The sequence below is a fragment of the Culex quinquefasciatus genome, chromosome 1 (assembly GCF_015732765.1).
Source record: "Culex quinquefasciatus strain JHB chromosome 1, VPISU_Cqui_1.0_pri_paternal, whole genome shotgun sequence".
NCBI lineage: Eukaryota > Metazoa > Arthropoda > Insecta > Diptera > Culicidae > Culex > Culex quinquefasciatus.
In genome coordinates, this window is record NC_051861.1 from 5467445 (window position 1) to 5481874 (window position 14430).

General features: G+C 42.8%; 4 protein-coding genes across 5 annotated transcripts; 1 reads left to right on the plus strand and 3 right to left on the minus strand.

Moving 5' to 3' along the window:
• Positions 1–406: 406 nt before the first annotated feature.
• Positions 407–4280, minus strand: LOC6040910. 2 transcript variants are annotated; one of them, XM_038266977.1, is made up of 5 exons: positions 4000–4280; positions 3501–3667; positions 1772–3265; positions 1244–1713; positions 407–1182 (listed from the first exon to the last, which is right to left on the minus strand). In XM_038266977.1, exons 1-5 carry the CDS (start codon positions 4150–4152, stop codon positions 773–775), a joined length of 2694 nt encoding a protein of 897 aa, XP_038122905.1. In that variant the 5' UTR covers positions 4153–4280; the 3' UTR covers positions 407–772. The 2 variants fall into 2 exon arrangements, with proteins under 2 accessions (XP_038122905.1, XP_038122904.1); XM_038266976.1 differs by having other exon boundaries at positions 3501–3670.
• A 4733-nt stretch (positions 4281–9013) lies between these two features.
• Positions 9014–11519, minus strand: LOC6040911 (zinc finger protein ZPR1). Its single transcript, XM_001850187.2, has 2 exons — positions 11266–11519; positions 9014–10354 (listed from the first exon to the last, which is right to left on the minus strand). The coding sequence occupies exons 1-2, from the start codon at positions 11380–11382 to the stop codon at positions 9065–9067; spliced, it is 1407 nt and encodes a 468-aa protein (XP_001850239.2). The 5' UTR covers positions 11383–11519; the 3' UTR covers positions 9014–9064.
• A 141-nt stretch (positions 11520–11660) lies between these two features.
• Positions 11661–13511, plus strand: LOC6040912 (vacuolar protein sorting-associated protein 26C). The gene is made up of 4 exons (XM_001850188.2): positions 11661–11832; positions 12473–12553; positions 12629–13307; positions 13393–13511. Exons 1-4 carry the CDS (start codon positions 11776–11778, stop codon positions 13476–13478), a joined length of 903 nt encoding a protein of 300 aa, XP_001850240.1. The 5' UTR covers positions 11661–11775; the 3' UTR covers positions 13479–13511.
• A 47-nt stretch (positions 13512–13558) lies between these two features.
• LOC6040913 (dynein light chain 1, axonemal) lies at positions 13559–14294 on the minus strand. Its single transcript, XM_001850189.2, has 2 exons — positions 14127–14294; positions 13559–14074 (listed from the first exon to the last, which is right to left on the minus strand). The coding sequence occupies exons 1-2, from the start codon at positions 14279–14281 to the stop codon at positions 13624–13626; spliced, it is 606 nt and encodes a 201-aa protein (XP_001850241.1). The 5' UTR covers positions 14282–14294; the 3' UTR covers positions 13559–13623.
• Between the last annotated feature and the right edge of the window lie 136 nt (positions 14295–14430).

Here is a 14430-nt window from a genome sequence, read left to right on the forward strand (position 1 = left end):
GCGCGTTGCTCTGCTTGGTTGTCTACCTTCGGGGGTTTATGTCTGAACTGTGGCTATGCGTTTCCCAATCACGGACTTGCACTCGAATCTAGTCATTCGTCGACTCTTGATTATTATTTATTGTTTAAGTTTAGATTACGAGACTTGTTCTGAGTTGTCATTGATAGTTATTCGATAACCAGGAATTTTGATATAGATTTCGCTGACCAACGTAAATTTTACTTCATTGCTCTAAAACCTATCTTTATGTTTGGACAACGCATTCTCCCACTAGCGATTGATTATGGTAAATCTAGAATCTCATCTTCATCTAGATCCAGTTTGAAGAAAAAATCACCTGAAAAAAAAAAAAAAGAAATACTAAGGCAGTGATACTTTCACCAACAAGACCAGAAATCGCGCCTCATTTAATTTCTACGCACAATAGCTTCACCTCTATTTTATTCTTTGTTTTGCTTGGCTTGCTGCGCTTTTATTTCTCATCCATCCGCACGTACACCCAAATTGCTATAAACACACGCTTTCTATTCCGTCTAGGAAAAGGACCTTTTGTTCTGCTTAAACTTACGCAACGTCAACAGTTGGGGGAAGGTCAACGAATGGATCTAAAGGGTGGGGAATGGGATAAAACAAACACTGAGTATATGAAAAAAGGAAGAGGTTGTCAATCGTTGGTTTGGATGGGGAGTCGACTCGGATCGCCGCAAGAGTTTCAAGGTAATAAATAATACTTTACGCCACGCGTAACCCAACGCCGCCGACGACGACACTCCTAACTATTTCCGATGCAGCAGATGCTTCCGTTGAGTTGATTGTAGTGCAACCGGTAGATTCGCCGGCAGCCGGTCGAGTAGGCCAGCAGGAGATTATTGCTTGACGACGACGACGACCCGGAGCTGGTGGGAGTCTTTTGAGAGTGGTTTGTGTGATTGTGGGCGCCGTTTGCTGCCGGGTTTGGACTGTTGTTGGCAGCTGCAGTTGAGCTGCTGGAGGAGGAGGAGGATGAGGTGGAAACCATTTTGAGCGCGTCCCAGACGCGAACCGTTCCGTCGGCGCCGGCCGACACAAAGTGGCGACTGTTGGCGGACCAGGTGACGCACGTCACCGGTGAGGAGTGTTCGCGCAGTTCGGTCAGCTGGGAACCGGCGGCCAGGTCGAAGATACGGACGCGGTTCTCTTCGCCTACGGGGAAGGGGTTTAAGATTTTGGTTGGTGGGAGTTGAAGATAGAGAGGATTGCTTACCAGCTGCGGCCAGGTACTTCCCATCCGGACTGAAGCTGATCCGATTGACCGGTTGTCGACAGTCGGTGAATATCCGGAACAGTTTCCCGCTCGTGACGCACCACAGTCGAACGGTCAGATCGGTTGACCCCGTTGCGAGGTAGTTCCCGTTTGGGTGGAACGCCACTGTGTCCACGTCCTGCGTGTGTCCGACGTAGATTTGTAGCGGGAACTCCCGGTCGGTGCACCACAGTCGAGCGGTCGTGTCTCGTGAACCCGTCGCCAGGTACAGCCCGGTGGGACTTTCCGCTACGGACCAGATCGGGTGGTTGTGACCGCGGTAGACGGCCCGACAGTTGTAGTCGCTGGCCTGCCACGCCCGCATCGTGAGATCCCGCGACACGCTCAGCAGCAGGGGCGTGTGAGCGGAGAAGAGAAGATCCGTTACGGCGTTCGAGTGGCCACGAAGCGTTACGCCGCCGGTTTCGGTGCTACGGAGGAGATTGTTAGTCTATGCTCTTCACGGGATGGAATTTAAAGCAAACTTACAACACATTGTCGCTGCACTTCCGGTCCATGAACTGCTTCAAACGATCCCGTTTGTTCAGTCGTCGGCTGTACACAGGCAGCAGCTTGTTCAGTCGATTCACCTCTGCAGAAGATCTGAGCCGGAACAAATTTCTCAGTCCGGAAGCCTCACCAGGGTCGTCAGATTCCCGCCCACCGCCTTCGTCGTCTTCTTGCTGCTCTTCGTCATCGCCCTCTTCCTCTGCTTCTTCATCCTCACTAAAGCTACTATCACAGGCGGTCACATTCCAGTGGCATTGTCGATCGCGCAGCGCCGCATACGGCTTCCGGCCGATCTGGGTGCTTCGGTTGACCGACCACAGCATGATGGAAGAGTCCTCGAACCCAGAGGCCAAGTGGCAGCTGGTGCCGTCGATGGCCACCGCCGTCAGTCGATCGTCCACATTTTCCACCTGATAAATGCACATCGGCAGTTGGTACTGGGCGAGCTTGTCCGTGCACTCGCGCAACTTCCGTAACCTTTCGGCCGAGCTGATTCGTCGGAACAGTCCGGAAATGTCGTCATGCGGTTGTTCTTCCGGAAACGGAGGTTCCGTCTTGGTTGGGATATCTTCCAGCGCTGGTAGATAGCCGGTTCCGTCATCCTCGTCGTCGTCATAGTCCATATCTACGGTGGACAAGCTCTGGTGGTTCCGATGATCGTCAGATCCTTCCAATCCTCCGTTCATCTCACGGATTTTGAACCGGATAAAGTTCCCGTTGAAGCCGTTCCGCAGCAAGAACTTGGTATTTTCGAGTTCCGAATGTTCGGAGAAATCAAAGTCTGGTTCCGGCGGTGGTGCGTCTTCGTCAATCGCCAGAATGCCACCGTTGATCCCATCCAGCCCGTTTGATGAGGTTGAGAGGCGTGGTCTCTTTCCAGTTGCTTTCGCTGTTGCCGTATCCGGGCTGTAATCCACAAAGTCCTTGTCGTCACTGGTCTCGAAGCAGAACCAGCTGCGGAGGATCTGCAGGATAAGCGAGTGGCCGTACTTGGCGAGGTAGCGCCGCAGGGCAACGACCGAGGCCGAACACAGTCGGATTTCGTACTGGCAGGATCGGAACTGAAGAGTTAGCTCGTCGTTTTCGAGGTCCTGAATCCGCGTGATTTGGGACAGCTTGTGGACGAGCTGCTGGAACGTGTCCAGCTGGGGACAGTCTGTGGAAGAGGTCGTCGCCGGTGGCGAGTAGACGATGGCCGAACTTTGAACCGTGGCCGCCGGAATGCCCGACTGCTGCTGCTCCTCGACGGTTCCGTTGATTTTCTGGTTCATTATGAGCGGCGAACTGCCGGGAGGCGTCACAGATGGCTCGACCTTGCCCAGGAGCGGTGAGTGCTTCCGCAGGAACTCGATCGCCGGACGCCAGTCGCGACCCTTGAGCATCTCTATGTACAGATGACATAGCAGGGGGTTCACCAGCTCGGATAACTCACGCCGGATCGGTTCCGGTTGGGACTTGATGTAGTTGCACAGTCTGAAATGGGACGAAAGTGTCAGTTGTTTCCCCGGCCCCCGTTTCTAGTACGGACTTCAATGCCTTTTGTTGTTTTAAGGGGTAGCACCCGTTTCCCATCTCGGGACGTTCTGTTCAAGTATCTAAAGTTCTTCGTCATGATGGTTATCCTTGTAGCATTAACACCGCACCTTATTTTGTTGCATTTCCCAAACACAGACGTCAACTTCAAGTACCACAAGATCACTATACTCACTTGACAAAATGCTGCTCGACCTGGGCCGGATTGTTGTTCAGGCAGAACACGTTCGAGAACAGAAAGCTGTTCGCCTTGGAGATCTCGTTCCGGATCGCGCTGTTCATCACGATCTGCTCGGTGGACTGCGTCAAAATCAGGTCGGACCTCCGGAAGCGGTCGGTTATCTGCTAGAGCGAAAAAGAAAATGTTAGAAGAAACGATAAAAAAAACAAACAAACAAAACTGCGCGCAAGTAAGAACACAACAAAGAAGTAGATTTTTCTCGCCTTTTTAAAAGATGTCCTCAATGGAATCGATTCTCCATTGACGAAGCTTCCGATCAACCTCAAGCAAACAACAACCAACCGATTATTCCGTCAAAAAAGAATTGTTTTCTTTCACGCAAAAAATCTTTTCTAGGTTAAACACCTTTCCCTTGACAAGAGGCAAGAGGGAGGAGGAGCAGCGACCGGTTCCCACCGCCAAGAAAAGCTCCCACCCTCCTCGCGACACTCACCATATAATTGCGCTGCTTGAGATAACTTCCGACGACGCTGCGGATTAGATCATTCTTGGACTTGCGGGATGACTTGCTGCTGCTGCTGGCCGAGCTGTTTGTTGTTGATGCGGACGACGTCGTTGTTGTTGACGATCGTTTCGATTCAGCCATTTTTCGACCTTCGTCTCTGCTCTCTGCCCGTTTTACACTTGCTGCTGGCGCTGGCAGAGCATTCTTGGACCGCTGCTTGGCTGCTGCCTTCGGAGGATTTTTGTGTGCTGTGCGAACTGTCAAAGTGGGAAGAGAGAGAGAGAGAGAAGGGAAAATGTTGACACGTGTGTACGCTAAAATAAAGATACTCAGAATGTTTCGGTTTCGAACACAATAACTTTTTAAAATACGGTTGAACTTTTTTATATTTATTTTGAAATTTTATTTGCCGATAGTAAAAAAATACAGTAAAAATTAGATTTTTTTTTAAATATATACATATTTTTGGCGTTTTGAGTTTTACCCACATTTTATCAACGTTGTCAAATTTTATACCAGATCATGAAGGGTTATTTGGGGTAAAACGGGTAAAACCAATAAGCATTTGCTTAAGCAGGATGTTCAAATCAGAGATGTTTTTACTTTCCCAACAAAAATCGTCCACTTTATATAGAAGAAGCTGGCAAACAAAAAACTTTCAGGCAAAAATTTAACACTTGTAGCCCCAACGGGGTCAAAAAAGTTGGAAATGCAGCTCCACCGGCTCATACAACCCTTGGAAAAAGAAGTTGGAAATGAGCAGTTCTCTACGGAATCGGTCTTTTTTCTTTAATTTTAATTTTTGTATTTTTTAATCCGGCTGAAACTTTTTTGGTGCCTTCGGTATGCCCAAAGAAGCCATTTTGCATCATTAGTTTGTCCATATTTCATACAAAATTGGCAGCTGTCCATACAAAATGATATGAAAAATTCGTATCTTTTGAAGATTTTGATCGATTTGGTGTCTTCGGCAAAGTTGTAGGTATGGATATGGACTACACTGAATGATACACGGTAAAATTTGGTGATTTTTATTTAACTTTTGTCACTAAATTGATTTGCAAAAACACTATTTTTAATTTTTTATTTGATATGTTTTAGAGGACATAAAATGCCAACTTTTCAGAAATTTCAGAATGGGCAAAAATTTTGACCGAGTTATGAATTTTAAATAATACAGATTTTTCAAAAATCGAAATATTGGTCGCAAAATTTTTCAACTTCATTTTCGATGTAAAATCAAATTTGCAATCGTACTTTAGTGATTTTGATAAAGTACACCGTTTTCGTTATAACCATTTTTAAACTTTTTGAAATAGTCACAGTTTTCATTTTTAAAATAGTGCCCATGTTTGCCCACCTTTGAAAAATATTTTGAAAAGCTGAGAAAATTCTATATTTTGCTCTATTGAACTTTGTTGATACGACCATAGTTGCTGAGATATTGCCATGCAAAGGTTAAAAACAGGAAAATTGATGTTTTCTAAGTCTCACTAAACAACCCACCATTTTCTAATGTCGATATCTCAGCAACTATAGGTCCGATTTACAATGTTAAAACATGAAACATTCGTGAAATTTTCCGATCTTTTCGAAAAAATATTTTCAAAATTTAAAATCAAGACTAACATTTCAAATGGGTGTAATATTGAATGTTTGGCCCGTTTGATATGTTAGTCTTGATTTTAAATTTTTGAAAATATTTTTTTCGAAAAGATCGGAAAATTTCACGAATGTTTCATGTTTTAACATTGTAAATCGGACCTATAGTTGCTGAGATATCGACATTAGAAAATGGTGGGTTGTTTGGGTGAGACTTAGAAAACATCAATTTTCCTGTTTTTAACCTTGCATGGCAATATCTCAGCAACTATGGTCGTATCAACAAAGTTCAATAGAGCAAAATATAGAGAATTTTCTCAGCTTTTCAAAAATATTTTTTTCAAAGGTGGGCAAACATGGGCACTATTTTAAAAAAATGAAAAACTGTGACTATTTTCAAAAAAGTTACCTAAAAATGGTTATAACTTGAAAACGGTGTACTTTATCAAAAATCACTAAAGTACTTTTGATTGCAAATTTGATTTTACATCGAAAAATGAAGTTGAAAAATTTTTGCGACCAATATTTCGATTTTTGAAAAATCTGTATTGATTTAAAATTCATAACTCGGTCAAAGATTTTGCCCATTCTGGAAATTTCTGAAAAGTTGGCATTTTATGTCCTCTAAAACATATCAAAAATAAAAAAATTAAAAATAGTGTTTTTTGCAAATCAAGTTTTAGTGACAAAAGTTAAATAAAAATCACCAAATTTTTTTACCGTGTATCATTTTTTTCAGTGTAGTCCATATCCATACCTACAACTTTGCCGAAGACACCAAATCGATCAAAAATTTCTTCAAAAGATACAGATTTTTGAATTTTCACATATCATTTTGTATGGACAGCTGCCAATTTTGTATGGAAAATTATATGGACAAACTATAGATGCAAAATGGCTTCATTGGGCATACCGAAGGCACCAAAAAAGTTTCAGCCGGATTAAAAAATACAAAAAAAATCGAATGACCGAAATCTCAGAGAATTGCTCAAATGCCTTTTTTGTTTTAATTTAAGGTATACCCATCTGTTTTGGATCTACCTGGTTGAAGGTAATTCTTGACATTCTTCCGGATCGAATGCAACAAGAATCATCCAAATCGGTTGAGTTTTCGCCGAGATACAGGCGCCTTAAAGTTGCATTTCCAACTTTTTTGACCCCCTTGGTGCTTCGCGTAAGTTTTGACCCCGTTGGTGCTACAAGTATTAATATGCCGTCATTTTTTTTTTTAAATCAATTTAGGGTTTTACTTGAAAAGGTCTTATAAACATAGGAAATACCTTAACTTATAAGATCTTTTACAACTAATAACAAAATAAATTTGAAGACATTTGGTTGTATCCCAGATTGTATCATTGCCAAGATATAGCTATTAGAAGTTAGCAGTTCGGCTCAAAATTTGAATGAAGACTCCAGAGTTCGGAAACTCACTCACAAGTTACTCAACCATGAGGAAAAACTAAATTACCTGCGAGTAAATTACTCATCACTCTCGGTGAGTGTGAGGGCCTTCCTCATTTACTCACAAAGAGGGCTTTGAGCGCTCATGAGGGCTATTTTAGAAAACAAATTTCGAGATGTCAAACTCTACATCTGTAATTTTCTAGTTCACTCAACAGCGAAAAAGTAGTCCTGATGGTAGAGGCGCAGTGCTATCAATTAGAAGTTGTTTTTATCACAGTGGTTCAAATCCTGATTTTAATCTGTTTTTTTTTTTCAGCGAGTTTGATTTTTTAATCACAAAGTTTGTTGTCAGCTTCCAGCTGTCCTACCGACGGATTGGTCGAAGGTTGTTTAGACGGGGAATGCCTCTGCGGGTGGATTTTAACAGCTCTACCAGCAGTGGATGGCCGTGTTGCTGAGGTAAGTGTCCACTCCTGGTCGTAGACATTTGTACAAATGTGTTTTTGTTAAGAATCGGGACATGCCAGAGAAGTTGCAGTAGCCACCGGTAGCTTTGGCTTGGAGGGTCACTGAAAACTAAAAAAGGCCGATCCAGTGCTTTGGACAGCTTTAGGCTAGGGCCACCGGCGGCCGCTTAGGCTTCATTGGCGTATCCTGGTTCTTAGGCAAGACGTATTGGTAGAACTGTCAGCGACCGAGAGTGGCCACAGTTGCACAGCTGTCGAAGGGAGTGACCATTACCCACAGCAACACGGCCATCTTCTATTGGTATGGCTGCCAACATCCACCCGCAGAAGCTGCCCTCATCTGTGGCCTCCGATTTATCCTGCGGTAGGTCAATCCACAACGGATTCGACCGGTCACCAATCTTAAAATTACGAAAATAATTGCCCATCCACTGGACTTTGACAATCCAAGGTTTCTTTTGAAACAATGAAAAAAAAAAAATACCAGACAGACAAAAAAAAATATTGATACCACTTTAATACCAACACAAAACCTTCGGATTTATAGACATGGACGCTACCTCGAATGTACAACCGATTGATAAAGACACTTGATTTTGGATTGATATGGTCATTGATTTTGTAAATAACAAATTGTTGGAAACGGCCTACTCACACCCTCATTTTACTCAAATATGAGTAAATTTACTCAGCCCTCACACTCACGGTGAGTATCGAGAGTGTTTACTGTGAGGAAGCCTACTCAATTTGTGAGTGTGAGTGGTTTTCCGAACTCTGGAAGACTCGTTAAATCGGTCTCATTTGCATGACGAAGGCCGAATTTTTTAAAAAGTATGTTTAAAAAACATGAAAATATTTTTATGTTTTTGTAACCCGTTAAGGGCCTCAACTTAAGGCTACTACGGAGCTGGTAAAAATGCAAAACACAATAAAAAACCCCAAGAAACAGTAAAAAAGGAAAAAAGTTGAAAAAAGATCAGAATATCAAAATATCAAATCCGAGATAAATATTTTAAAATTGTTCTCAAATAAAACATTTAAAAAATAAAAACAAAAACACAAAATCCGAATTTTAAAATGCTTAATTTGTTTATTTTTCCTTTTATTCCGTTGTTGATCAAATCGGAACCACTCCTGGTCAACATTTCGAAATGGATTAATTATAAAATTGCAAAAAGTTGTCAAGCAAGATACTTTCTGTAATGAAAGGCCTTAATTATTTTTGTTCAAAGAAATTTTAAAATTCGTTTTAGCTTTTACGGCACGAACAACATGTTATTGTGCAAAACTCAATTATGGGACCCACTTGGAAGATGGGAAGCGATGAAGTTGCCTTTTTTTTAAAGGGATAAGGGAAATTCTCCACAACATTCCCCAAATACGTTTCGCTTGGAGTTGGACTGTTTTTGTAAAGGTGAATGTTCTAAAGAGGCTCCCTAGGCGAGTGGTGGCGACCGTTTGCCTTGTTGACAATCTTGTTAAGTTTTCGAATAAAAGGAATTTCTTTCAAGAATTGTCTAATGCATAAATAAATTTTACGTAAGCTTTTATTATATACTCACTTTAAGTGCAACGCTTGATCACTCAGTTTTTCCTTCCTTGACATCCTCAGCATCCTCCCCATAATTCTCCGTCTTCATATCGTTCAGCCCGAGCTCCTCGTTTTGGTCGTGCGACCGATGGTAGCGGAAAATTCGCAACGCCTCGTCCGGCGATCCATCATCGTTCAGCGATTGCACGTAGCTGTTCCCGGTCGGATCGTCAAGCACAACTGTCAGCTTCTTGTTGCCAGCAATCGCATCGTCCAGCTGGCCGAAAAACTTGTCCATTCGCTCCTTCGTTTCGGCATCATTCGAGTCCATAAACATGCCGATGCTTTCCACCAGCTGCTCCCGTATGGCCGTCAGCAGTCCTTCGATCGTGGTAAATCGTCCTCCCAGCGCGCCCGCACCGACGTCACATTCCAACTCCCGGATGTGCAGGTGACAGGACTCGGATTTCAGCACATCTCGCGAGAAGTCGACGCGTCCACGAACGGAAACCTCAATCTTGACGCCCTTCTCCTCGATTCCACCGCCAGGCTTGACCTCGTTCGTTCGCAGCCCACAGTTGTCGCAAACGGTGGCCATGATGACCACCTCTTTGAAGTGCGGAATGGTCGTGACCTTCATGTTCGTCTCACAATCGGCCTTACACTCGGGACAGTTGGTTGGAAATTGAAGAACCTCCCCGTGCAGTTCCTCCAGAGGCCACGAACCTTCCGGAATCATTTTCAGCAGACCGTCCTCATTTTCTGGCTTCTTTTCCGGCTTCTTGTCGTTCATCTCCTCTTGGGTGAAGATTCCCAGCATATGGTTCTGCTCCTTGTCTCGGACGAAGTGCGAAATGGTCGTGTTTGGATCCGATTGCGGTGCCAGCGGGTTCTCCACGAAGCTGTTGCCGGAAATGTCCTTGATTGTGATCGTAAACGGTTTCTTCATCTCCTTGAGCTCCTTCAGCGTGTCGGTGAACTTGTCAATCTGCTCGGCCGCCTCCGGATGCTGTATCCGACGGACCGGTTGGTCCTGGTCCAGCCCGCGCACGACCCGATCGATAATGCCCTCGATGGTGGTCACTTCGCCCTTCTGCGACTTGGCCGGAATCTCAAAGTCCAGCTCCTCTATCCGCACGCTGGAGTAGTCCGACTTGACGACGCGCCGGTTCAGGTCCTTCAGCTTGTCGATCTTCACCTGGATGCGGATTCCTTTCGGGGCCATTTCCCCGCCCGGCTGGATCTCGTTGTTCTGGTAGCCGCAGTTTTCGCAGCAGAATGACATGATGATCACCTCCTTGTAGAACGGGATCTGCGTCAGCAGCAGACGCGTGGTGCCCTGGCGGAGAAATTTGATATTTTTTCTTTAAATATTTTACAAACTGTAAAACAACATTAATTTTTTTTTTTTTTTAGATAGGGAACCATATTTTGTAAATAATTGCTAAAGTAGTTATATTTAATTTATACTGTTTTTTAGTTTGAGAGATGAAAACGTCTTGAAAATTACATTAAATTTAATTTTCAAGACGTTTTTATTCCTTTAGATCAATTCTGGAGTTTTTTTTGAAAAGGTCTTATAAACCAAATTTTCATTTTTTGCTTTTTGGGTGTTTTTGAATACCCCTGATTCAAGGCGGTTATAAAAACACCCAAAAAGCAAAAATTGAAAATTTGGTTTATAGGACCTTTTCAAAAAAAAACTCCAGAATTGGGTACTAAAGCCCTATGTCATTTTTTATCTACAACGGTAAAAAAGACGATCAAAAACCATTTCTGATAACTTGTTTTCATTTTTAATCAAAAAAAAAAAAAAAATTGACAAGACAACATTTTTTCGATGGATCAACTATGGTCCCCTTGAAACGAGCTGTCAAGTAGGACCTTTTCTGTTAAGAAGGACCACGAGGTTATTTTTTTAAAATTTATTTAAAAATCCATTTTAAATTCTTTGTGGTCGTACAAAGGGTCATTGTACTCAGAAAAATAAGCTTTATAGCTGTAAACAATAATATCAGCAATCTAAGCTTCATCTATTAAATTATCTTCAAGATATAAGATTGGTTATAATGTCCATTTAACCCTCGATGCCCCTTTGGAAATCAACGTTATTGTATGATTTTTTAGTTTCATTTTAGAATTTAGTTGAAAAATATCAAATTAAATTGTTTTGCTAATGTAAATTAAGATTACAATTTGTTTAAATCATTCACTTTTTTAATATTAAAATAAAAAACATCAAAAACTCACATTCTCGTAGCAGTTGACGCACATGGACTCAATCTCGGTCGTGCTAAGTTCCGGCTCGTCGTCCACGTTCAGCTTGGGGAAAATCTCCACCACTTCCGCACTCTCTGCCGCTGCCATCGTATCTTCCGGCGTTGCGCGATTTGTCACAAATTTTCGGCGAAAATCGTTGATTTCGCGAATTTCAACACACGAGACCGAACGATCAGTGAAATGCGTGTTTTGATGCGATGACGTTTCTGGAATGTTCGTACACGGCAAACTGGAGAAGAGCTCAATGTTTGCGTTTAACTCGTTTTTCGAACGCTTTCTGATTAGTTCCTGATTTTCGTGTGGTATAAGACTGTCAAACTTGGTGGAGTGCGTTCGCAGATTTTTGTTATCAGTTCACGCAGCGATGAACCGGATGAACCAAAACAACAAAAAAGGAGATCGGAAAAGTTGATTAAAAGTCGAACTTGTGTTTTTCATAAAATAGTGGTAAAATAATCAGTTTTAAAGTGAAATATAAGGATGTCGGTTAACGTAGAGATAAAGTTGCGTCGAGCGAATAAAATTTACTACGAAGGGGTGAGTTAATTTGGTTTAATGAAGCCACACAAATTGGAATGAACAATCAGCACAGAAATATGCCTTAGGGTGGTTCTGTTTTAGATTTAAAATTAAAATGTTACACAGCTGACTCCTGGCTGTCGATCTTCTCGATATCAATATTGCTCCAGCTTTCAAAACATTTATCGATCCCTTCAATATCGACAACGAGAAAGTCCACTGCTTAAATTGGGTCCTTAAACCGAGTTTCGATTTTAATTACATAAATAATATATTATAAAACTGGCTCAATACAATTTTAAACATGTTAAACAAATTAAGTTTCGATTAAATTTGAAAAATTATGTATCGCCGTCTTTTTTAGCAGCAATCTTGAAGCACCTTCAACCAGTTGATCAATAAAATCACCTTTTTTCGATAATTTGAAGACATTGTTCTCTGACATGCCTCTTATAATGGTTAAATCGTCGCTTGTGTACTATCTTGTGACACGTCTGCTGTAAAAAGATAGGACGTTTTCAGTTTTTTGTTACCTTGCGTGCAAAATATAAAAGTTACTTTCACATGAAAACAAAAATATTTCAAATAGAAACAATTTAACAAAAAATAAATTTAAATATTTATTTAAGTAACATGTAACACACTTTGCATTTCCCAGGAAACCATCAGCGGAGTACTACAAATAACTTGCGGCTCGGAAATTAAACATGATGGAATCACACTGTTACTTGAAGGCTTGGTAATGTTTCTATTCAGTCTTTCTAGATAAAAATAATGACGAAAAAAGAGATTCTAAAAGAGTTAAATATTACAGGTAAATTTAACAATCTCCAACAAAAATGTTGGCATCTTCGAGGCCCTCTATAACTCTGTTAAGCCGATTACCCTGCTAAATCAGCACAGCGATCTGGCTCCTTCCGGCAAGCTACCAATCGGCATTACGGAAATCCCGTTCGAGATGCCCCTAATCTGCCCGAAGGAGCCAAAAATCCTATATGAAACGTACCACGGCGTTTTTGTAAACATCACCTATCTCCTGAAAGCCGAAGTGAAGCGAAGCTTCCTCGCCAAAAGTGTCTTCAAAGCCCAGCAATTCATCATCCAGTACCGACCGGTGCGTCCCGCAGAGCCCAAATCCGAGATCAGCTTCTCCATCAGTCCGGAAACGCTGCAAAAGACGGCCAAGGAGCGCATTTCGATACCGCGCTTCCTGATAACCGGCGTGCTGGACTCGACGGAAACGTGCGTGACGCAACCGTTCACCGGAAGCCTCACGGTTCACCACACGGAAGTGCCGATCAAGTCGATCGAGATGCAGCTGGTTCGCGTTGAAACGTGTGGCTGTGCGGAGGGCTTTGCCAGGGACGCCACGGAGATCCAGAATATCCAGATTGCGGAGGGAAACGTTTGCCCGAAGATTGCCGTTCCGATCTACATGACGTTCCCAAGGCTGTTTACATGCCCGACCTTGATCACGAAGAACTTTAAAGTTGGTAAGTAAGTCTTTCTTGACCCGCCTAGCAGTAGTGCCGATCCTGAGTGATGAGTAGTCAGATAAAATTGATGCCTTGGTTTCAGAGTTCGAGATAAATTTGGTGGTGATCTTTGGAGACGATTATCTGGTTACCGAGAATTTCCAAATTATGTTGAACAGAACTTCTTAAGTGCTTTAAATATTCCATTGTCAACATTCTTTGTACTAGAATTTTGATTTCTCATCAAAACGTATTCGAAACTCCTTTACGGTGCACATAATCCAAGTTTATTCTAAACATATGTACTATCAAATTTAAAGACGCAATGTCAAGTTTAAGCCTTTTCCGCCTGTCCAGCCGGAGCTGGCTGCTGTTGGTTCTCGGTCTCTTCCCGAATAACCGTTTCGCCATCCAGCTTCTTCAGCGAGAGCAACCTTTTGCTGGCCTCCGCACGCCAAACGCTTTCCTCCATCGATTCCACCAGCGGGTTCCCGGCAAACAGCAGATCCTCCAGCATGGGCAAATCCGCCAGTCGGTTAAACTCGACCCAGTCCTTTACCAGGTTGTTGCTCATGTAGAGCACTTTGAGCTTTTTCAGCACGTTGATTCCTTTGAGCTTTTCGATCAGATTGTAGCTCAACCACAGCTCCTCGAGGGTATCGCTCACACTTTCCAGTCCGGAAATGGCCTTGATGTAGTTTCTTCCGACCGAAAGTATGCGCAAATTTTTCATACCATTCAGACCGAAGATTTTATCGATCATGTTCGTCGAAAGAGAAAGCTTCCTACAAACAAATAAGTGACTTGATCGAGTTTTGTTACTGTTGAAAAACTTACTCGCAAGCGACCAAGGTTCCCAAAGTTGCGTCCATTTTTTCGATCGGCGGCCACTGGAAACAAAGATCGATCTCCTTATCGTCGCAGGAGTTCGTCTTAGTTCGATCCTCGAGCCTCTTCAGGGCTTCCTTGATCGTTGTGGCTTTTGTAACCATCTTACTACGTTGATTTCTTAGTTTGAACTAACTAGAAATTTCGACACAAGTCGTATTGATAACGCTTCACAACGGTTTCCTGCGGCGACCGCGCATGCTCATTGACGCACGTGCTCGCGGTAACTGCTAGCAACCTAAAACTGTTGGCT

What these genes read in the sequence shown, in the direction of transcription:
- LOC6040911 (XM_001850187.2), bottom strand. Translation starts at nt 11,382, where the DNA reads ATGGCAGCGGCAGAGAGTGCGGAAGTGGTGGAGATTTTCCCCAAGCTG. An exon ending in GCGTCAACTGCTACGAGAAT is followed by an intron (nt 10,355 to 11,265) that starts GTGAGTTTTTGA and finishes TTTCTCCGCCAG; the next exon opens with GGCACCACGCGTCTGCTGCT.
- LOC6040910 (XM_038266976.1), bottom strand. Translation starts at nt 4,152, where the DNA reads ATGGCTGAATCGAAACGATCGTCAACAACAACGACGTCGTCCGCATCA. An exon ending in TCAAGCAGCGCAATTATATG is followed by an intron (nt 3,671 to 3,999) that starts GTGAGTGTCGCG and finishes TTTTCGCTCTAG; the next exon opens with CAGATAACCGACCGCTTCCG. An exon ending in GTCGAGCAGCATTTTGTCAA is followed by an intron (nt 3,266 to 3,500) that starts GTGAGTATAGTG and finishes GTCCCATTTCAG; the next exon opens with ACTGTGCAACTACATCAAGT.
- LOC6040913 (XM_001850189.2), bottom strand. Translation starts at nt 14,281, where the DNA reads ATGGTTACAAAAGCCACAACGATCAAGGAAGCCCTGAAGAGGCTCGAG. An exon ending in GGAACCTTGGTCGCTTGCGA is followed by an intron (nt 14,075 to 14,126) that starts GTAAGTTTTTCA and finishes ATTTGTTTGTAG; the next exon opens with GAAGCTTTCTCTTTCGACGA.
- LOC6040912 (XM_001850188.2), top strand. Translation starts at nt 11,776, where the DNA reads ATGTCGGTTAACGTAGAGATAAAGTTGCGTCGAGCGAATAAAATTTAC. An exon ending in ATAAAATTTACTACGAAGGG is followed by an intron (nt 11,833 to 12,472) that starts GTGAGTTAATTT and finishes TGCATTTCCCAG; the next exon opens with GAAACCATCAGCGGAGTACT. An exon ending in CACGAAGAACTTTAAAGTTG is followed by an intron (nt 13,308 to 13,392) that starts GTAAGTAAGTCT and finishes CCTTGGTTTCAG; the next exon opens with AGTTCGAGATAAATTTGGTG.